The 23,834-nt window shown below is 40.2% G+C and overlaps 1 protein-coding gene across 3 annotated transcripts; it reads left to right on the forward strand.

The window, feature by feature from the left end:
* Positions 1 to 12: 12 nt before the first annotated feature.
* Positions 13 to 23,082, forward strand: LOC143200459 (zinc finger SWIM domain-containing protein 5). Of its 3 annotated transcripts, none has more exons than XM_076410893.1 (11): positions 13 to 407; positions 10,008 to 10,119; positions 11,501 to 11,628; positions 17,423 to 17,559; positions 17,618 to 18,357; positions 18,418 to 18,557; positions 18,615 to 18,980; positions 19,036 to 19,202; positions 19,256 to 20,089; positions 20,143 to 20,805; positions 20,870 to 23,082. In XM_076410893.1, exons 1-11 carry the CDS (start codon positions 53 to 55, stop codon positions 20,924 to 20,926), a joined length of 3,699 nt encoding a protein of 1,232 aa, XP_076267008.1. In that variant the 5' UTR covers positions 13 to 52; the 3' UTR covers positions 20,927 to 23,082. The 3 variants fall into 3 exon arrangements, with proteins under 3 accessions (XP_076267008.1, XP_076267009.1, XP_076267010.1); XM_076410894.1 differs by having other exon boundaries at positions 19,036 to 19,175; XM_076410895.1 differs by lacking the exons at positions 17,423 to 17,559; positions 17,618 to 18,357; positions 18,418 to 18,557; ... (3 more) ...; positions 20,143 to 20,805; positions 20,870 to 23,082 and adding exons at positions 13,435 to 13,649; positions 13,703 to 13,865; positions 15,091 to 15,923; positions 15,975 to 16,689; positions 16,742 to 17,311 and having other exon boundaries at positions 18 to 407; positions 11,501 to 13,382.
* The last annotated feature ends 752 nt before the right edge of the window (positions 23,083 to 23,834 follow it).

The following is a 23,834-nucleotide window of genomic DNA, read 5'->3' on the forward strand; positions in this document are numbered from 1 at the left end:
CGGCGCTCCTTCCCTTGTCAGTCTGTGTTCGTTCGCAAGCGACGTCGGTCGCATGGCGCACGACGCCTTGCCGCCTCGGCGCCCCCCGGTGGGCGCTCTGCCCCCCTGTTGTGCTCCCCTACGTCTAAGGGCACCAACGCCGCGAAATCCCGATTCATTATTGGACATTACGGCGAAAAAAGTGGCGGAGACTGTGCCGTTCGCCCGTATCGAGGAACGGTACAATCGTATTCCGGAACCGGTTCAAAGGAGAATCGTCTTCTGGAGTTTCCCGAGGAACGAGAGGGACATATGCATGTATTCTAGTTTGTCGCGCGTCCAGACTAACCAGGAACCGGGCAGTCTGGCGTTTTGCAAGGGCATGAAATTGCTGGAGACGGGTTGTGTAGACAACGTCCTGCAAGTCGGTAGGTAGTAGATTAAGTGCATGGGGCCGACCAAGATCGACTCAATAGCAGTCGTCGGGATTTGTTTATTTACTTTCGGCGTCGTGGTCGACTAGCTGCGGACTAAAAATAACAGTTCGGACAGAGTTCCGTCCAAACACGTCGCCCCCCTTCGGCTCGTGGAGTAAAAATATGCGTAATTTTCTCCCACATATCCGCCGTCCATATCGACACACCTCTGTTTACACGGTGCGTCATTGCTCATCAACATCATACTCTCCATCTTTCAAGTAATCTTCTGGTGCATATTAATCTCGAAGAAGTACAGTGATTACTCGATGTTTCTGCGCTTCACGTGAACTAATTGGACCGATTAAGTTGTGCAATAGTGAAACTGATTCCACGGGATTGTTGCTGCTAGAATAGTATCACGACTAAAATAAAAATTCCAAATGACATTGTTTCATAGGTATTTAGCTATTATCGCGCTAATTGAGATAATTCCTTAATCAGTTGGCACAAGTTTTTCGTAATGATGGGTATTTCTCGTCAAGAGTCAGGTTTACTTTTTAATAGCCGTGAAAAAAGAAAAATCATTCTACAGTTTTTTTCTTGCTCTGCGGTTATGACAGCGGTTCCGATCTCTTTTGATAAATAATGACTAGTAACTCTGAATATTATGACTTGGGTAGTCAGTGACTCGAAGCAGGTATGAGTTCTACATATGGTTGTTGCTGTAATTATTTTTATTACGGCATCAACCTGGTGCAGTCGATCTGACTGCAATTTGGCCTTCGGTACGATTTTTTATTGAATTAATTTGCATAAGTGCGGTTTATTCCGGCAACATCGCGTTTTTCTTCAAGTCGTTTCTGTACCATGTCCAACACACTGACACAGTACGGTGTTGCCGTATCGGACAGTCTTTCTCAGCCGTCGGGCGCCGGAACGTCACAAAGAAGCCAGGCCTCCGTTACGTCAGTGACGTCGCATAGCGTAACAGCTGACAACTGCGGTGAGGTACACTGTTGCCGGTTTTTAAGGGATTTATCGAAACCTATTACAGATTTATAGGATTTATAATTAAAATAGGAACAGTCACACATTGTAAGATAACAAACATTTTCCTGATCAGGATGCATTTTGTTTGTAGATTGATTTCGGTTCTCTATTTAAAATGATGTTTAACGTTTTTTCCCTTTTCATATCTTTTTAGGAAACCTTTATTTATCTTTTGGTTTGGGTATTTTGTCATTGTATGTTTTTCGTTAACTATTAGTGTTCTATTTCGGAGAACCAACAAATATTTGATTAGCCGTATGTGTACGTTAGTAGATAAATTGATTTTAAAACAGTGTGATTTCTAAAATTAATATGTCATGTAATTCGGTAATTTTATTAGCCTTCTATTACTTTAAATTAAACCATTTCTTGGAAAATAGATAATAAAAGCTGCAATTTTACACTTTTACCTTATCTATCGAATAATACTAGTACTGTTAATTGTCTCCAGATAATGGACTCTTTTACATTGATTGAAATTTCGAATAGAAATGCTTAAGGTATGGAGATAGGAGAGCGTATGCGACAGTTTCTCGAGTCGTTAGTTCTAGTGACTCATCAGGTCGTTGCGATTTCCCAATAAGCGTCAGAGGGACGGTGTGTCGGTCCTGAAAGGGTGCAGCGTCCCGCCGGATCGAGGCATGCAAATGATTGTTCGGTCGTTTGATCCGGATCGGCCGCGGCTGACTCCGGGGTCGCCATATTGATCGCCTCGGCGCTTGTTTATGTCTTTTCTGTCAGAGGCGGCAGCGTTCGCGACCGCCGTATTCATTTCCATCGATGGTAACAGTGGCGTCGACCTGCCAGCTATCTGTCGTTGCGCCACAGGGTTATTATGCATACATGTATTCGTTAGTGTGGACACTGCACGAATAATTCTGACGGTTCGGGCGGGCGACACTAAGGCGGATAACATTTTCGTGCAGAGTTGCTTCCGGGATCAAGCGAGCTGATTAATAAATAATAGAGACGGTAGGACAACGGCTTCTTTCCTCGAGCGGTATTCTGCTCTGTTGACTGCCCCGATTAGATGCGTACTGTAGGCATAATGAAATGCACATTCAAGCGGGCTGCGAAACGACACATGGGGTGTCGTTGATCGTGCAACTTTAATGCTTGGGGTATCCTAGTAGGACGTTGACCCCGATTCGCTTCCATGTCCAGAAGGTGCCATGTTATCAGCTCGTTTTCAGAAGTAATATAAGTGTTTTTGTAATTTTCGGTCGATAACTAGTCTCACTAACACACAGATCAACTTGTTCATTTTTAACGTTATTTTTAATTAAATCGGTATACACGCGTTATTACTAGTAAACTCGTAGTATTCATTATTTCCACTTTACAATCATCTTTTTTTTGCGATAGATGTAATCCGCTATCACGCAATACTATGGAACTATTGTACCTCGAATTTACGCGTCTGATAGCTGCAATGAAGGGATAGGAGTAGCACCTGAACAGATTCATAAATAAATCTTCCCGTGGTTTTACAACCGTATCTGTTTGTCACTTGTGTAACGATCCCGACCCACAGTTGTGGGGTACAAACTCAGTACGGGGTGGTTTTTTTCAGTGCGGCACATGTTTCGATTTCAGGTTGTATGCGGTTCTTCTAATTCTGTCTCGTGAGTGTTTTTCCGTGGTTAATGTCAATGTCTGGTGGAGGTTTATTGCGGCTGGAATTTTATTCTACATAATTTACGACGCATTAATCGACCGATGCCTCTCGTACAAACAGAGTAAGTCTTTAGGTAAGCTCGTTTACTAATTGATGAATCGAAGCGGTTCCCACAAAAAATAATTTTAACTGTATATTTTTTTTCTCGAAAGTTTCGTTTTCCGCATAATAAACGAAGACGACTAATTTGACCTGAAAATATCTTTCAAATGTGAAGACGCATTTTAAATTTCCAGTTCTTATTTAAAAGTTGTTCATTTAATAGGAAACTTTTAGATATTTTAATTTGGGTTTGCTTTAAAAAATAATATACGTTATGTTTGTCGCTTTCATAGTGCAGAAAATTGAATTGAAAATTGCCTTTTGTAAATAATTAGTCTTATTCTTGTACCTTCATGTCCGGTTCGAAGGTCATATATATAATTAGGAAATAAAAGGTGGTGAAGTGTCTGTCGGTGAAAGGAAAGTGGCGAACGGGGTAAACAAGTCGGACCCCGGAATAAGCTACCGTTTGACCCGCAATCGGTCTATAATTAGCCGCCTTTTAAAGGGGATGGTCCCGAACGAGACGCGCGACGTCGGCGAGCGCCGGCTCGGTCGCGTCTCCCTTTAAGGCCGCCGGCATTCCTGTTGATCTTTTTCTATCCTCGAAATACCGTATGGCGCTTCTGTCTTGACAAGAGACAGAGAGCCGCGTGGAGTTTTGCTGCAACAATTATACTTTTAGTAATCGCTGCGATTTCCTTTCTGCGATGGCATTGTTCCGGTAGGTGAACATTAAGGCTCAGTGCCGCGATTGTTCGGCCCATTCGGCAACGACGTGAGGCGGGTGGAATCTCTCGGCTTCGTTCTCTTTGTCTGCTGGACGCAGGTGTTGGGCCGCCGAATCGGAGGAGGCGGCAACCGCGCCGGTCTAGGTCAACGTTTACCCGTCCCGTTTCCGCCACTCGTCAGCCGTCAAGGCTGTTTTTGTTTATCTGTGCTCGCTTGCCGCTACATGCAGCGGATTTATACGTCACACCGTGGGAAACATGTCGTGTGTTCACGTACAAACAACCCAAGCTGGAAGGAAAAGTCTATGATTTTTCTTGCCGCAGTCACGATGGACGAGGTCCGCCGGCACTGGCTGCCGAATTTGCGGAGAGGCGGCACGCCGCCGTCGCCACCACCGTCGACTCGCCTCAAGGGGAACGCACTTCTCGCGAACATCGGCTTTAAGCGTCGCGGCGCCTCTCGCAGCTTTAGGCCGGGAAACCCCGCCCAGACACTTAGCCACGAATTAGTCGAGTCGGTTTTGGCCAAGATACTTTACTATCAGAGGATTTTCACTCCAGGCCCGTTGTATTCCCAACTACCACTGCATGCACAACTATCATGTTTAAGAATTGCATTGTATATATTGACGTTGACAAAAAAATATTGACTTAACAATAGCCACATGTGTATTTGTAGTTTCGGTCAGGTTTTTTGTGGATCTATACATTTTAGCTTTCGAACGTATAGATTATATTATATACGTATATTTGTTCTTCCTGTTTGATTTACCGGCTCAGCTTTTGAGACTCGATTGTAATATAAAAGAAGATAATTGCTTCAAAAATCAATTAATAGAAATTATTAAAAAATATAATAAACAACAGCTCAAAATCTATTCATTTAGACAATTAAGGTATAGCGAAAATTTCTCATGTATTAATAAATCGACATATAAGAAGTTCTGTCATCATCAAAATTATATTTTTTGTCTATTATATTATTTTATATATTATTAGGACGTACCTTTTATTACTTGTAAAAATAAAACATTAATATTCTCTTTCAAAGAAAATATTGTTAAACAAATATTGAAAATCAAAATGAAGTATTTAAATTATGTTATCCCAAAAATTGTATCATTGTATAATATAGTTAACTGCAATTTGGTAATTGACAATAAGGATATTTACCTAATAAAATGTTCTTACCTAATATATTAATGTAAAATATATAATACTTTAATATAAAATATATTTCAATGTGAGTTGCATGTACATCAAATAAATCATTATTGACAACGATTTTTTCCATGGTTAAACATATATCGATTATGACCAAACATTAGCTTAAAATATTTTGTCCGGCAGAATTTTATGCAAAAAAATCCATTGCCAAGTAAGAGAAGCTCATTTTTCCTGTGTCCCCGGCCACCGTTCTCTGGGCCCCACGTGATAATAAAATTTAAATTACCAGAGCATGCGCATGGTTCACGTTCCTTGGAATCGATCGGTCGTTGACGTCATGCCAATTGTGAATGGTCCCTATTTGTCCGCGACGTTGCCGTTCAATTTTAATCTTTGACGTTTTTAATAATCAAACGTATTTTACCGTTTTATGCGGCGGCATTTGATCCGTATTCTACGCCTTTCCGCAACTTTTATCTAATCGCAGCTATACTCTATACAAAGTATTGGCCAAAAAGAGGCATATTTACATCGATTTGGATCACCAGTGTAACTAACGTGATGTTGAAACTACGATAACCGAGGAGATGTGGCAACAGTGTCCCGGAAAAATATTGCTAGTAATTTGTGTAAACAGAGAAGTGTGTCTACATGCATTATGTAGGACTGGGGCGACGCGCAATTCTGCGCCCTATGCGAGATGTTTCTACGGCCCGGTCGGGGTGGCATCGTCTCTTTAATTTGTTTAAGGCGCGGGGGAGGGGGGTGGCACTGAAGGAGGACGGGTGCTGCGGGCGGTATTAAACTTGCAAAAGGGGGATCCGCTCGATAGATAGACAGGTTTTTTTTCTCCTGGGCTGACCAGATTGTTGATATTTCCAGCACGCCATACTGACTCATTCGCTGCGGTGAAAATATCGATATTTGCTGTCTATGTTAGATGTCAAAATAAAATATACCCAATAATCTCAGTTATTCCTCTTCTGATGTAAGTTTTTTACCAGGATGTTGTGATAGCTGTTGGACGATGATTGTATGTGCGTATTACGAATGTTGAAGTTTGATTTTTGATTAGTATTCGATTGATTAGTATTGAAATATATATAAAATTACAGAGAAACAATGGATCAACATTCGATTATAGCAACGAGATTTTTCCATAGCTAACACGCAAGTAGTACTCCACTGGTGAAAAAATATGTGGTAAAGGATTAAAACATGAATATTTAGGGTAAAATGATGTGGCTCGGTGAATGGAGGTAAATCGAAATGAAACAGTGGTGTTTACATGATGTGACCGTTATTTATTGACAATATAAAAACAATATAAAAAATACAAATAATGAAACGGATGGCAGCGGAGTTACCTGAAGACGAGGCTTGGGCAGTCGATGGTGGCACGTCTTAACCAAACGAGGGTTGAGCACTGAATGACCGAAATACCCTTCAATAATATCCCAGATAAACGTCTCGGGGTTGCCGCCAGCTATTCGGTGTCGGGTTCCAATTGGCACCCCGCCCGTGTTCAACATCTGGGATTATATTTCTGGGTATTTTGTAGACCGTTATTCCACGATGTAAAATTCGACATGCCTCAATTCGCTACAATACTCCCCTGCCAGAATTTTACATAAAATTACTTCAACAAAAATACAAAAATGTTTGCAAAAAATATCAAATACAAAAAAAACATATACCAAACAAAATGTGCTGTGTAAAGTGGGCTTTGAAAAAATATGATAGTTCGAAACGGTTGTGATCTGGTACGGCTGTTGATATCTTCCGGTCCTACAGATACCGTTGCATCATCGTCGCTTTGGCACTTGAATGTGGTCCATCGACGACGTTGAAAACAAGCTATTCTTCAGACAGGGCTCCCGTAATCGACGCTGTGGGAGGATCGACTGTTCGACGACGTGGTAGCTTATTTTCTTCGACGACGAGACGTTAGCAATTCTGGTACTTCGGCGAAGACATAACGAGTCTACGGTGACTGCAATCGGTACCTAGCTTCTGGAGCTGCTCTGTGACTAATCCGTAGTCACATACGTTAGGTTAATTCATAAAAAACAAATAACGACGGTATCCGACCGAAGCTGCCCAAAGCCTTTCAAATCAAAATATCTGCCAGTATGACGGAGACGGCGAGCGAAGGAAGACATTATGATTTAAACATAGCGCCGAAAGAAATGTTTAGCCGAGACGCTGATGATTAAGCAGTGACGTAAAAATATTCCAAAAGATTGTGAAATAAAAATTTTGACAAAAAAAAAAATTTAAAAAAAATGAATTGGAAATAATGAAATTAATCGGAATAAAATGAAAATGAATCTTGAAGGTACAATTGAAAAGGAATCGAATTAAAAAATATTTAAAATTTTGAAACAAAAAAAAAATATAACGGTCACGTAAAATACACCATTTTCTACGTACCCTCCATTCACGAGTCCAAACCCAATTTTGCGAAAGATCACGTCGGGGTCACCACTTTAGGGTAAAATGATGTGGCTCGGTGAATGGAGGTAAATCGAAATGAAACAGTGGTGTTTACATTATGTGACCGTTATTTATTGGCAATATAAAAACAATATAAAAAAATGAGAAAAATACAAAGATAAAAAGGATGGCAGCGGAGTTACCTGAAGACGAGGCTTGGGCAGTCGATGGTGGCACGTCTTAACCAAACGAGGGTTGAGCACTGAATGACCGAAATACCCTTCAATAATATCCCAGATAAACGTCTCGGGGTTGCCGCCAGCTATTCGGTGTCGGGTTCCAATTGGCACCCCGCCCGTGTTCAACATCTGGGATTATATTTCTGGGTATTTTGTAGACCGTTATTCCACGATGTAAAATTCGACATGCCTCAATTCGCTACAAATATATAAATATCTGATATTGTAAGATAAAATCGTGGTCTTTTTTATTACGACTTCTTTCCATTGTGTCAAACTATGAATGAGTAATATTATTTGAGGGTATGTCTCAAGAGGTTATATGCCGATAGCAATTGAGTTTTTTATCACGATAATGCATGTTTTCGCACATGATCCCTGCTGTATCCCTGTCAGATTGCATTGCATATAATGAGTAGTAATAATATTAATTATTATATTTAAATTCGTAATTAAATAGATTTAAACAAATCTATTTGGCCAAGTTCGAGCAGTTCATCATGAACTATACCTTCCTATTCCACCGCACACTTAATATCACCATCCATGGCCTCAACCAGGCCTTTCTAGCCGTTTGTGAAGCTTGAAGCTCCTTCAAACTTCAATCATGATCTTTTTCGTACGTTATTGTCGTATATAATCCACTTTTCGTTATTTGTAATCATTTGTTTCAGAAATGTTTCAGTAGCGATACACGATTGGAAATTAATCTGTCTTGTTTTGAAAAATTATTGCATAATGTACACTTTTAGTTCTTAATGATTTTATTTTTTATTGTATATTCGGAAGGATATTCTTTAGTTCATAACCCCAACGTAATAATAAAATATCAAATTTCTATCGTTCACATTCATGTTGCCCTTTTTTATTTTCTTGCCTTTTCAACAGAAAGAAATAAGGCCGTTCTCCGTTCCACACTATTTACGTTTCGGTCTTAATCATTCTCGGGATTTAAAGAGGTTCAAACGAAGTTGAAACTTATTAAAATGTATTTGTGAGCATGTCTTCAGTTGTTCAAAAAATCCGCGTAGCGCAATGTGTTTCATAATATTTGTCAATAGTAAAGTATTTAAAATATTTTAGGTGTCCCTTCATCACTATGGATGAGACTTAACTTCAGCACCTCTTTATTTCCGAAGCTAGTTCAAATTTCCGCCAAGAAAGCATTATTATTAGCATAAGTTTTTTCTTATGGAAAAGGAATATTGTGTGTAGATTTTCTCGTACTGTTGCGATAGTCGCAGATCTAAATCCCGTTGGAACATCGATACATTTTATGTTTGTGGTTGTTTATAGACCGAATAGTTTATAGTATGAAATTCGAAAAAGAATAAATATTCCAGCCATGCAAGTAACCAGACTAGATAAGATCGGATATCTTCTGGAATGGTCTATCAGTTCGTCATTGGCCACATGGTCAGTCAGGTTTATTGCGGAGCATCGTGGTTCGTGACCCACGGTAAGCACTACGTTCAGACCAGGTCAACACTAGTTTGTAACAAGAATATTAAAATATAACATGAAATATCTCCAGACATCTATCATCATATAATCCAAATGATTGTTTTAAATAAAGCTAATGAAAATATATTAAAGCATATGAAACAACGGATCCACAACTTTTACATTGTATTTTTGTATTTTACTGTCATATCTTACACACTATAATATTATTGTCAGAATCAACTACAATTTTTTATTAGATAAATGGAATTAAATATTTTGAAACGTATTATAAAATAATTAGGCGATACATGAACTCTTAAAATATAATTGGATGTTAATAATTTTTAATAAGACAACATTGATTTAACATTGAATAATACATAAAATAATTTAAATCATTAAATAAAGAGATGAAATAATCACTATTACATTTTTATTTAAAACAATAGCAACAACCCTCTGGATTTAAATCTATTATAGATATGAAATTCAGATATTATTATGACGCCAAATATAATTCATTTTAATTCAATATTTTCTTATAAGTTTTAATTCGCTAAAAATACATTTTTAGAGATTCTTATTTTATATTTTTAACGAATAGGATATTTGATATTTTCGAATTATGCATAGATATACTTATGTTTTACGATATATTATCTATGTGTATACAAATTCTGTGTCTTCTGTACGGGTTTCACCGACATCGGACGGGCTCTACCGGCACAAGGTGGTGCATGAACATGGGCAGGTGTAGCGCACTGTGACTGTTTGCGGTGCCTTCACAGTCCTTCGCTAAATTTAACTATTTCCGTTGCAGGATTCCACCTCAGCGGCATCGTGACCGCACCCAGATCGTCTCCGGCCCCCACCCTACCGTGCGGCGCCCCCGAACCACCGCACAAATTTAAGGTGTCAGTCAGCTTCGACAGGTAAGCATCTGTACAGGCCAGGTAGGGCCGAGAGGTTGGCGGTTGACGTCGAGTACCTGACAGATTCCGACCGGCCGAAAACGGATCCCGTTGCGGTAGATTCGCGTTTCTGTCCTTCTTCGCTTCAGTAGCGAAATATTTTAGCAATTTTCTTTCATCTTTAGAATAATATTTAAACCACTTTCCAATGCGAATTGATCATGTATACTGGAGTATTAGCAATATTGTCTCTAGTATACCAGCTCTCATTGAGCATATCTGTCTTTAGCACTATCATTTTTCATTAAAAATCTTCTGTTATTCCATGACGAATCAGACTTATTGGCGAATCCCCACAATAGTAATTAGACCAGGTATCACCAGTACATTATATTATTTTGAAGGTCAAACCAAGTATTTTGTAATACAAGTCCAAGTGGATAAAAGAAGTGAATTACAGAAGAGTCTAAATTTTATGATGGGCATAAGTGCTTCACATTCAAATTCATACATTAATGAAATGAAATTATAAGACGTCCAGTGCAATCACTTCCCGTATTGGTTTATCATCCGTCAAGGATATCCTAGGTTGATTAGCCCGCCTTTTCGACAGTTTCTTGTGACATTAAGTTTAGTATTTTTGTGAGAATGACCATTTTGCTGGTTATTTTATTGCAGGCATTTTTCAGCAAATTCGATTTTATGCATCGCCATTAAATTATTTCTCATGGCCGTTATAGTTCTTCCTTTTCGACACCATACAGCACCATAAAGAGTAAAATAAGTTTACATAACACCAGAAACTGATTTTCTTATGTTGGCATCAATATTAAAACTAAATATTTGCATTCGTCACATCACTAATATATACATGTTATATCACGTAACTAATACGGCCTTGGCTACAGACTGTATATGTGAGGAAACGGAGCCATGTGCTTGTATTAAGACTGAATGATGTAATGAGTGAGACATCTAGTGGTGGATATGGGCTCTAAGTGCCGTTTTGTACCACTGTTCAACAAGTCCACTCTTCTTTCAATAAAATAAAGTAGTATATCAAAGTAAATTAATAGTTTTCTAATTTGGGCCTCTCACATTTTATAACTTACATATGTCTCCCTTTACTTGCTGCTGGTTAATCCTTTTGAAGATGATTTTATTTGTATACGCACTGGAATCACATCGACAATAAGTAGGCCCCAGATGGGAAGCGCTACTTACGTCGCGACCACTCTTGTTAAGTAACTGATTGTTTTTCGCATTTCCAATGACAGTTAATCAGCTATCGTTCAAGTGACGTCGATTTCACTTAATCCTTATCACTGTCCTCCGTGATGCCATTAATTCGCAAGTTTCTCAGCTGAATTTATGTAGTGCATTTCTATTTTTGCGTTTACAGGTGTAAGATAACGTCGGTGACATGCACGTGCGAGACCCGAGATATATTTTGGTGTCAACATGTGGTCGCCCTCTCCCTGTACAGGATTCGAAATGCGGACAGTGTTCGTCTCCGAGTTCCTATATCTGGTAAGTGAATCAGCGTTACGTTTTTCGTAAAATCCGGCCCCGAAACCCCTTTAATCGGACCATTAAAGCCGAAAACAGACAATTTAATGTTCTCGGTCGCAGGTAGCCGAGCTATCGATCCGCCACGCTACGAGATATCCCGTTCGTTCAGTGCTATCCGCTTTAATTGCGCCCGAGCGCCGGCCGTCGAAGGCCAGTTCCGCTTTAAATGTCGCTCACTTTTGCTTTTCTGGGATTTTGCCTTCGGAATGCATTCCGTTTGTTTTCATTCCCAGCATAACCCGTTAAGTATCAGTTATTACCGAAAACCTTCCTAATTGCTTTAATGTCAATCCAACTTTATTTAACAATATTCCCTGGTCTGTAGAGCATTAATTCTACGCTGCCCGTTTTATTTCATATTTACTTTACATAACAGACATTTAGTACTCCTAATGTTACTTTGCCTTAGTATATGCCACAAATCGACTATTAGTTAATTCCTTGAAAAATTTACGAAATAATTTTAGAACTTGGGCTATTGCTCAAGCGCGATCGCTGCCGCGTTGCCGAACTTACATTTTTTCGGATAGTGCAGTATTTGTCCAAATTCTGAAGAATTGCCATTGATTTTTTAACATTTTCGTTATATAATTGATAGTAGACCCTTAATAATGTGTCTGTTTCTAATAATAGCACATTTCTTTAGATTTTGTTTGACGTTTAAAATTCTATTCAGTGGGTAAAGGCGAGTAGCCATTTGACAAAACCAGTTAAGAAGAGGAGGCTAAGCTAACCTAATTCCGCTATAGTTCAGTGTTTTGTTATTTTCTGGTAAAAACTTAAATGTTCTTAAAGTAAGAACTCATTATAATTATTAAATGCATAGATTAGTTCTTTTTAAACATGCATTTAGTGAGAAATTTCGTTAAGTTACGGTCGCATCAAAATTTCTAGAGATAATATTTATTTCTAGAGAAAGTCGTAGTAAAACACAATATTTCTTTATCAGTATGGAAGAAGATTTCTTTAAAACGTTTCGAGGTAAAGAACTCTCCGAGAATAAAAAATTTACTTTTAAAAAGTCGTCGAAGCTCCCTCAAATGGATAATACACTTTTGAATATCATAAAATCTGAACCTTCGTTTAACAAAGACAATGATGCAGCTAAAAATATTGATATTGATGGGTACAATCAACCGACTTTAAAGCAGGCATCAAATTTAGATACTGCAGCTAGTAAACATTTTTCCCACTATTTAAATAAAACAAGTAAAAATAATGAATTTGTGTCTGGGAAAGAAGAGATAACACAACGAAATCAAACTGTCAGTAAAAGTCACCTCAATTACAACAGTATGGTCAACAAACCAAAAAGGTTTGAATTCAAAAAGAGGCCAAATGTTGATATGTTGTTTTTATTTGATAACAGTAAAGACCAAAAAGAATGTAGCAATTTCGTGATATCAGAGGTAAAGTCATCAACAGTTCAACAACCAAAAGATGTTCAGAAAGATAGTGAAGTTGAAATAAAATGTCCTAAAGTATATAATAATGTCGAACTGGATTTATTATTAACACCTAATGTAAAAGAAGCTGAAGATATTGGAACACCTGCATCAGTTACAGTTAGTCAAACTTTAGACATAACAGAAGAAGATTACATGGATGATGAGGAGTTTGAAAGAAAGTTTGGCAGTATTATAGAACCTACCAATTCAAAAAATTCACTTTTAGTTTCTGATTGTCCACCCAAAGAACTTAAAATCAGTCAGGTAGTAGATGTTAATAAAGTGACAGAATAATGTATCTCAAAATAATTTTTAGAAGACTCATAATGAATCAAAGGGCTTGGATGCAGATACTGAGAAATTACTAAATGAAATGTCATCAATTGATTGGACAGATAAATGCTTTGAGGAGGAGGTTTTTACAGGATTTAAAGACCGAATCGACGATTCTGCCGAATTTCGAAAAAAATACGATCATTCTGAGGTTATGATGGAGGTGCTGCATGAAAAGTTTGGTTTACGATCTTTTCGGTTCGTGGAGAATGGTAGTAGGAATTACTTTACATAATTGTTTATGTTTTTAGACCCTATCAGGAAGAAATAGCAAATGCCAGTTTGTTGCAGCATGACTGTTTTGTACTTATGCCGACTGGCGGTGGAAAGAGTTTATGTTATCAATTACCAGCAGTACTCCAACCTGGTGTTACTATAGTTATTTCTCCTCTTAGAGCTTTAATAAGTGATCAGGTATGTTGGATGTGGGTAGTCATAGAGTAATAGGAAGACTACTCTGAAAGATGCTAGATAAGGTATAAGATTAGTTCATTGTGTAGATGTGCATTTAGATGGGAGGGGAAAGATATTTTGATTTAGTTTTTATATATGGGGTTGATTGTTTGTAGTGCAATATTTTATAGGTCTCACCAGGCAATAAGTTTAATTTATGTTATAATACATTATTTAAATTGTCACTCATTGAAATGCAGTTCATCACTTTATGGGAATTCATTACAATTCACAATAAAATTCTAAGTCTTAATGCAGGTTTTCTTACTTATTACAGGACACTCTTTTATATGCTATTAGGTTTGAAAATTATCGGTTGGCAGATTACTGGCAATTTGGATGATATTATGTCATCTTACATCTATGGAGTTGGGTGAGACATGTTTTGAGAGTAGCTGGGTTTTCAAGGAATCTTATAACCTTTTTATTGTATGTATTGTATTTGTAAATTGTTAAAAAATTATTAAAAATAAGTCATGAAATATCTGTTATAAAAAATGAGCATAACTGTACTATAAGTGAACTGTTATTACAATCATAATAATATATAAATGGCCAAAATATTGACTTTAGGACAGTCATTGATTTTTATTTTAAGCACTCATAGCTTCATAACTCCTCTCAGTCGTGCCGTTCTTACATTTTCTCTTTCATTACCTATAACAAACTAATCCGTTATTTCTATTTGAATTTCTTCAGATATTTGCAATTACAATCAAGTAGCAAATAGCTCAAAACAGTCATATAATTAGAAAATAATAAACGTCAAATATGTGCTTTTAAAATGCGTATTCACAGAACAAACTTATCTTATACCATGTCTTGTTTCTTAAGTGTATATGTAATAGAGCGTCAGCTTAATAGGTGACAGAGTTTTGCATTGTCTGAACGTTACAGGCATTGATGTTATTTTTTTTAGGCATTTGATTGGTTAGTTTTTATAGCATCCAAAATGCATTGAAAATTGTTCAATAAAAATAAATACAGAGTGAATATGTTTACTCAAATCTTGTTTGGGAAGCCAACCAATTCAAATGAACCAATCATATATCTAGAAAAGGCAATTAAGTGTTTGAACATTTTGAGAGAATTCTTCAAGGCCCCCTATGAAGTTGGCTCTCTAATACCCTATTCTGATAATTTGGATAGTTTAGCACACGAATCGCTGACGATGATAATCTTTCAGGTGGATAAATTGAATGCCTTAGATATACCATCAGCACATTTGTGTTCGGATTTATCAAAGTCTCAGTGTGACCAAATATGTATGCAGCTAAGTTTAAAAGAACCCACTGTTAAATTGCTATATCTGACTCCTGAAAAGATTAAGGCATCCAGAATGATAGCGAATATTTTGGATTCTCTGTATCAGAGAGGTAAATTGGTGCGCTTCGTCATTGACGAAGCTCATTGCCTCTCGCAGTGGGGACACGATTTCCGACCAAATTATAAGGAGCTAGGTACTTTGAGACAAAGTTATCCCAAGGTGCCATTTATTTGTTTAACTGCAACGGCCACGAAACATGTTGAAAATGACGTAATAAATATATTGCGTCTACGTAATGTGAAACGTTTCATTACCAGTTTCAATAGACCAAACATCAAGTATAAGGTCGTAGAGAAAAAGGGGAAAGCCGTTGAAGAGATCGCAGCTTTGATCAAGACAAAATTTTCGAAACAGTCTGGCATCGTTTACTGCCTTCTACGCAAGCACTGCGACGATTTGGCCGAACAGTTCAACAGGATGGGCATAAAGTCAAAGCCATATCATGCGGGAATGAACGATAGTGTTCGAGAAGCGATACAGCGTGAGTGGATGCAGGATCGATTTTACGTTATTGTTGCTACAATTGCCTTTGGTATGGGCATAGATAAGCCCGACGTACGGTTTGTGATTCACAACTCAATACCCAAATCGGTGGAGGCGTTTTATCAAGAGTCCGGCCGGGCCGGAAGGGATGGCGAAGTGTCTTATTCGTATTTATTTTACTCATATGGTGATGTGGGACAGCTGCAAAAGTAAGTTGAAAACGATGATAGTAAGACATATCTATACAATGGGAGTTTCAGGTTGCTAGCTCGCGACAAGTGCACCAGAAGTACGCTGGAAGCGCACATGGAAAATCTGCGACAGATGACGAGCTACGCCGAAAATACTGTAGACTGCAGAAGACATTTGTTGTTGATCCACCTCGGAGAACACTTCGATCGACGACTGTGCAAGCAAAACAGAGAGACTACGTGCGATAATTGCGAGAACACCGACGAAAAGAGCAAACTAGAAGTGGGAAAAGAAGCGAGACAGCTGTGTTCTCTTATCAAGGACTTGGCGTCTAAAGAAAATCTTACTTTGAGCCATGCGGTCGCCGTCTACCGCGGCAGCAAGATAAAAAGGGTGCTGCAACGCAGCCATAACCGGCATCCGCTTTACGGTGCGGGGACGCACATGAGCACCGATGACGTGACTCGGGTTCTGAAGCAACTGTTGCTGTCGCGCGTGTTGACGGACTTTTGTGTATTCACGGGGGAGTTTCCCTTAGTCTATATCAAACCAGGTCCGCAGTTTTATCGCTTCTACAATTCGGAGCAGAAATTTTCTATACCTGTGTCGGGTCGCAGTGATAAAAAAAGTACTGTTGTGGAGACTTCTAGTCCTGGTCCATCGTGTGCCGTTGAGGACCGACCGCCCGAAAGGAGTCGTTCGTCAAACGGCCCCAAGACAATTGCTAAGAAGCCGGTTGCCAAGCTGCAGGCAGCAAGAAAACTGGAGCTCGCGCAACTAAAGGTATGTTGAGGATGGCGGTCCGTGAGAATCTGACTTTTTTTCTGTTTTACAGGTGCGTTGCCACGAGGCTTTGTTGGAGGAGTGTCGACGTTTGGCGATGGAACGAAATTTGACATTATCGTCCATCATGAACTTGACCGCCATCAAGAAAATGAGCGAAGCTCTGCCTCAAACCAAAGAGGAAATGCTGCGCATTCAACACGTAACTAGTGCCAATTTTGATAAGTACGGCGAGTACTTTTTAAAGATTACCACGGAATATCGGAAGAAACACGACGACTTGTTGCCGCTAACACATTTGGCAGAAGATACCGCGATACCTGCTGATGACGATTTCCATTCCGAAGCGGAGGAGGAATACTTTCGACCTAAACCCGTCGCCACCGCGTACTCATCTAGTGGTAGCACGAAGAGGAGGGGGTCTTGGGGAGGGAAGAAGGGTGGATTCAAAAGGAGGAAGAAAAACACGGCGAGGTCTTCGCCGAAAAAATGGACCGGCAAAGGAGGTTGGAGGGGAAAGAGAGGAGGTGGTGGAGGGGGTCTGGGTTTAATGCCCTTACATATAAAATAAATTATGTCTTTTTATGATCTCTTGCTATTGAATAAATTATTTTTAATGCAACTGTGTTTATTTTACTTTAATCATTCCGACATATTAGTTAACAGATTATTCTTAACATTTCAGCAACTGCCTCGGTGTTTAAATGATATAATTGTAGCGTTTTTGTCACAGAAACACTCTTACAAATGGATAGGCAGCAGTTGCAGAAATTCGTGCAGTACCTGATCGCAGAACATCACACCGAGGTGTTACCGACCGCTCAAAAGTTGGCCGATGAGATATTGCAACAACGTAGTGAAATCAATCAGGTAATAATACGCGTAGTTTAGGTTTTACTTTGGATTCATGTTATTCATGCTATTATAGATTGCAGGGGCGCCTGATCCGACCGCAGGCGCTGCCGCCGACGATGCTCATTCCTGGCATTTGGACGAGACACAAGTTTGCGAACAAGTTCGGTCGTATTTGGCCCAGGGCGCCTATTACAACGCCAACAAACAATTAAACTCACTCTTTTCCAAGGTGCGTGAGATGTTGCGAGCCCAGGACTCTAACGGCGCCCGCATGCTCACGCTTATCACAGAACAATTCCTAAATGATCCCCGTCTTCAGCTATGGAAGAGTCAGGGGACCGCAATGACTGACAAATGTCGGCAGCTCTGGGATCAGTTGGGCTCTCTCTGGGTGTGCATCGTGCTGAGCCCGGGCTGCACACAGCAGGACAAGGCCCAATGGAAGGTACTATTGGAGAAGTGGGTCGGGGTGGATGTTTGTCCTCCGGAAGACCCCGACTTCAGAGTGCAGCAAGTGGGAGGTCATCGAGATTCATGCTCTAACCGAGACCGGGATCGCGACCGCTATTGGCACGAGAGAGACCGCGAGAGGTACTCGGAGCGAGAGCGGGAACGGAGAGAGCGGCGGGATCGCGATAGAGAGAGAGAAAGAGACAGAAATAGAAATAATTCGTCGTCGGAGAGCTCCAGCGATTCCGACGAGGACGAGCAGCAGTACAACTACAGCCAGAGAAACAATAAGAGATTACGCTTAGCCGGCGGGCATTCCAGGGGCCAGAGTAAGCCCGTTCTTCCCAGAACTGTTTTTCACAGGTACGTTGCCATAGTCTCCGCCTGTCGGTTTGCGCAGGTCTAATTGTTCATCCGTTTTAGAGCTCTGGACGCCGTTGGGATGTCCTGGGATAACATGCACTTGAAAAATATCCTCTCTAGCGACACGTACTGTTCTCACGTGCCGGACAATTCGAGTTCGAATGGTAGCTTTAATTCTCAGGGACAGCCCTTGTGGCACGGTAAGATAGTCGTACTGCAGTCCTAGTACTTAGTCTTACAAGTCGTTTCGTTTCCAGAGCCAATTCCTTGGTGCGCGGCTCGCGTCGATTCTTTGCGGTCTCACGGCCACGCCGAAGCCGCGCTGCGACTTGCCGTCTCTGTAGTCCGTACTATGAAGCAGCAACAGTTACACGCTCAGCGTCAGTGGCATGAGAGCCAGCAGAAACAACCCAGTACCTCCTCTGCGGAATCCAAACCATGCGTTTCGCGGTGTCAAGGCGTGTGTGCCAGTAATTCCTGTTCTACTACCAGCTCCAAAGCTCCTGCCAACACGGACGGTTGGGTCGGTCATCCTCTAGACCCTATCGGTTGTTTATTCGACACTCTCGCCGATGCCTCCACGGTGCCGGATGATCAAAGGCCGCGAACTCCTAGTTATTTGGGTGAGTACGGACTTCATACGCGACTCTCTCATTTTTAACACTTGTGCTTTTATAGACCTGGTCAGTATGGACGAGCAGCTCAGCAATCTCAGGCCTAGGTATCATCACGTCCCTGTGGTCGGTTCCAGAGATCGTTCGGAGACCTATCTCACGTTGGCGTTCGAGGTGGCCCTGATAGGATTGGGCCAGCAGAGGGTAATGCCGGTGGGTCTTTATGCCCAGGTAATTGTCCTGATTTCGGTTCTTGTAGAATTTTCCAACTGTTTTCGTTTCAGGAGAAGGCGTGCAAACAGGAAGATCGTTTGATCGCTAAATTACAGGAAATTGAGCTGGATAATTGTTTGGTCGCTGTCCTGAGGAGGCAAGCCATTATATTATTGGAGGGTGGTCCGACGAGTGGCCTGGGCATCGGCATTCACCCCGAATCCATTCCGATGCATACGTTTGCCAGGTTTCTATTTTTATCGCTGCTCAACTACTATCCGGACTTGGCTTACGAGGTCGGTCTTCGCGCCATGCGCCTACCTTTGCTGGAGGAAGGCGATAACGACGGACCGGGGGGCTCTAACGGGGCCGGCCCTTCTACAGCTGCCGGCCGGCCCCCACGTTGGTTCACGCTGGGACACATCGAGAGTCAACAGTGTGCCCTGAGCAGCACCATGTTGAGCGCCGCTAAAGGCGAGGTCATGCGACTACGCACTGTTTTGGAGTCTTCGCAGAGACACATACACAGCTCTTCTCATCTGTTCAAGCTGGCGCAGGATGCCTTTCGCTTCGCTACCCCAGAGAACGGTCCCCGTCACCATACACTGCTCAGCGTCGCTTTCGAATTGGGCCTGCAAGTCATGCGTATGACTCTCTCATCACTGAACTGGCGCAGGAGAGAGATGGTGCGGTGGCTTGTCACCTGCGCCGTAGAGTTGGGCCTGGAGGCTTTGATCTCTCTGATGCAAAACTGGTTTCAGTTCTTTACGGCCACAGAAGCGGCCGGTCCGGTGGCTACGACAATCATGTCGCGAGGAACCATGCTACGCTTGCAGCTTACCTTTGGCCAGCAAGAGGAGTTAAGCGGATGTGCCAGGAATTTGGCGTTGCAGTGTGCTACCAAGGTAGGTAGAGGTGTGGGTCATGCATCACCTGTGTTCTAACAGTTCTTTTGCAGGATCCCCCAAACTGTGCCTTAAACGCTCTTACTTTATGCGAGAACGAGGCTTTAGCTTTCGAGTCTGCCTACCAAATTGTGGTGGACGCAGCATCCCACATCATGACATCGTCGCAGCTCTTTACCATCGCTCGCTACATGGAACACCGCGGCTATCCTACCAGGGCGTACAAGCTGGCCACCCTGGCCATGAAGAACGTCCATTTAGCTTACAATCAGGACACGCACCCCGCCATCAACGACATCCATTGGGCGATGGCCCTTGCCCATTCACTCGGAAAAAACGAGCTCGGCAATATGGTTCCATTACTAGTGAAGAACGTACAGTGTGCCACTGTACTGAGTGACGTACTAAGGCGGTGTGGCGCATCGGCTCCCGGCGGGCCGTCCTTGGCGCCTCCTCATCCAGACGTTAAACACGGTCCTCATAGACGCGGTTGTTCGGCGCCGGGTGTGAAGCCTCTATCTTTCGATCGGCCACCGTTACGGCCGTTACTGGATGCTGCCGTGGCGGCTTACATTAACACCACCCATTCTCGGCTCACGCATATTTCACCGCGCCATTACGCCGACTTTATCGACTTTTTGGGCCGAGCGAGGGACACCTTTGCTTTGGCTCACGATGGACATGCCCAGTTTGCACAGCTCATAGAGAACATGAAGGTGAGTACGACTGCAGCAGTTTTTGAAGGTCCGTTTGCATCATCACTATTCCCACTGCTTTCAGGTGGCGTACAAAGGCAAGAAGAAGCTGATGTTCCTCGTCAAGGAAAGATTTGGCTGATGATGACCTAAACGATGTTGTGCCGCAGACTGACCATTCAAGATCTCATCATTCCCAGGAAACCGCCGAACGCGGGGCTCGCCCGACCCTCTCGGCGGACGACATTATTAACAGAAAAAAAGACTATGGGATATTTTGAACACGTGCATTTTATTCCCCTTTAAATTTTAAATGTAAGGTCTTATCTCAATATGGAAGATGTTCAACCTAAATTTCACAATAATGTTTTTTACATTTTGGCCTTCATTGTGAAAATTGTGCAATTGCAATTTTACTGCAAACTAACTAATTTTTTTGTATTTTTTGACTTTTTTAATTGGATTTTTTTTCATTCTCTTATCAGTTTATATAATGTATTTATTTACTGTACACTCTGATGCTTACAAATCTTAAAAACATTGCAGTTGTCGTCCCATATTCGAAATGAATTATTCTATCTTTATGATCTCAACTTATAGATAAACGTAAACCGAAACATTGTGTAAACGTTAATGTTAATTTTATATAAATGCATATAAAACATCCCAAAGCCTTTTTGGGTTGTGTTTTAAGGTAGTCTCGTCCCAGCGGACCGGGCCTGTTTCCGTCCGCGGGATAGTCCGATCATATTACCAAAGATTGCTGCGCGTCGTGGCCGATTGTGAAAGCTTCCTTGAATATCTCCAAGTACAAATCGTTTTTATTGTAAAGTAGGACGCTATTTTTAGTGCTTAAGTAAGATTTCCCTACCTCCGTTATTTTTGTTGTAGTTCTGGATGAGATTACTCGTCTTTATGAGTCAGTGACGTGCCCCTTTTTCTTCCGTTCAGCATCGGGATCGGAAGAAAAGGGGGTGCTCCATTGACGCGTACGCATTGCAGAAATGCGTTCGGCGTATGTGGACGACGCCGTCGCCAGCCGTACGCGCCATCCCAAGCCGCTATCTGTGATTTTTTATTTCATGTTGCTTTACCCAATTTATTCAGACAACACCAAAAAAGTAAGATAGGTTATATGGTAGGACCCTTTCCGGTATGCGCATTTAGTCGAGATGACATTATTGACACATTTCGTCCTAATTTGGTTATGTATTATAATATTTAGTTTATTTTCTAAACGGCCCAACTTTGTTGAATGTATTGTTTATATTGCTATTTGAGCTGTTTTACTTTGCAATGCAATTTATATCAGGTCGATTACTGATATGTTATAATATTTATTATTCTAGAATAATTAGTGTAATTGAAAGTTGGAAAACATAAGTTTACTCAAAATGCGTTCTTAGAAAATTCACTATAACAAAATCAAATGTGTCAATACTATTATATTCTTCAATGATAAACAATTTTCCTAATTAAATAATTTTAAATTTCAACTATTTCAATAACAGCTTAGGTAATAATTGTATTGAAGTGAGGCAATAAGAGCATTAAAGGAAATATGACAATTAAAACAATATTGATGTAAAAAATTGTTTTTATTTCAACATCGAAGTTGCTGCATCGAATATATTTAGGTATTATTGATATGTTTGGGTTATGTTTTATTGTTCTATTATTTCTTTACACACACTCAATAGCAAGCGGTCCAAAACATAACCAAATATAATATATAATTGAGAGCACGCATATCTATATATACCTATCTTATTTTTTTGTAGTCTTAATTTATTCTGTCCTACCGTTGCCTGACCCCCCCACCCTCTCCATTGACCCAGTATTAAATTTAATCCGAGAGGAAGCATATTTATTTTTTTATCTCTGTAATTTTATATTTCTCTGTGCCACTAAATTGTTTTTATAGGTTGTAAGTTACTTGTACATATTATAAAATAAGAAACAATTTAAAAATGTCCCATTCCATTAAACGTTTTTAGTTGTTCGATTTAGTAACACCGGACCAAGTTTTTCGCTCGCTCTTCTCCCCAAACATATTCGGTTGCGTTTGGCTATCTTGTAGTCGCGTTAATGTGGCATCATCCGGTGTTACTAAGGGGAGGTGTTTCCTATTTCAACTTGTAAATTACCGTAGCCTTGTCGGGTATATTTGTAAATAATGTCAACCATTGTAAAATGTGTAGGTTTCAATTTCTTTATTTTAAGCGAGCGGATCGTATGTGTATCCAATTATTTATCAACTATTTTTATGAGAACTAAATAAAAGTTATTTGTAACTGAGAGGCCTTTTTATATACCTTGTAACTGAAAAATCACTTACAGTAAATTTGGCGTTTTTTTTAATTGAATCAAATCCGTTAAACGCAACAGGCTATCGCAAAAATGAATATTCAATAGCCCTAACTATGATCAAAACAGTATAGTATCAGGATGATCAGTAACTGTAATCCGTGAATATGAACAAAATTCTTTATTCGAAATGTAAATTTAAATTTTTACTGTAACAATAAAAACGAAACACGTTGAAAAAGTGTACATATTGATTGGTGAATAATACAGAAACCTATTAGAGATGAAGGTGACAAACGATTTGGCAAACAGCAGTCCGAGACAACAGTTTGTGCATATAACGACATTCGTCGTTCAGAATGTCTATTTACTTCTCGAAATAAGGAAAACGCAATGAAGTCGTTCAAAAATATTAAATTTTAGAAACCTTGGTGTTATAGGTCCATAGACTCAATATTATTGGGCAAATGGGAGTTACACAATATCTTCACGGTCAATATTATATTAAAAAATTTAGGTTTTTACAAAAAATTTTACTGTATGGAGGCTATATTAAGGTTGTATATATACTTCCAATTACGAGCACATACGTAACCACATACATTATGCATACAGAACAAGAAATTGTACAAAAAAAGTTTTGTTCAATATGACCAAAGGTTAGATTTGGTCAGGTTTGGTCAGAGGTTTGGTTTGGTTTGGTCAGGTTTGGTCAGAGGTTTGGTTTGGTTTGGTCAGGTTTG

Source organism: Rhynchophorus ferrugineus, unplaced genomic scaffold, assembly GCF_030347505.1.
Source record: "Rhynchophorus ferrugineus isolate W39M unplaced genomic scaffold, kcgeb_rfMv2 rfM8, whole genome shotgun sequence".
Lineage (NCBI taxonomy): Eukaryota > Metazoa > Arthropoda > Insecta > Coleoptera > Curculionidae > Rhynchophorus > Rhynchophorus ferrugineus.

Excerpts from the sequence above, each read along its gene's own strand:
- LOC143200459 (XM_076410893.1), top strand. The coding sequence starts at position 53 with ATGGCGCACGACGCCTTGCCGCCTCGGCGCCCCCCGGTGGGCGCTCTG. Across the intron at positions 408-10,007 it reads AGACAACGTCCTGCAAGTCG|GATTCCACCTCAGCGGCATC; the intron begins GTAGGTAGTAGA and ends TTTCCGTTGCAG. Across the intron at positions 20,090-20,142 it reads CGTTGCAGTGTGCTACCAAG|GATCCCCCAAACTGTGCCTT; the intron begins GTAGGTAGAGGT and ends GTTCTTTTGCAG.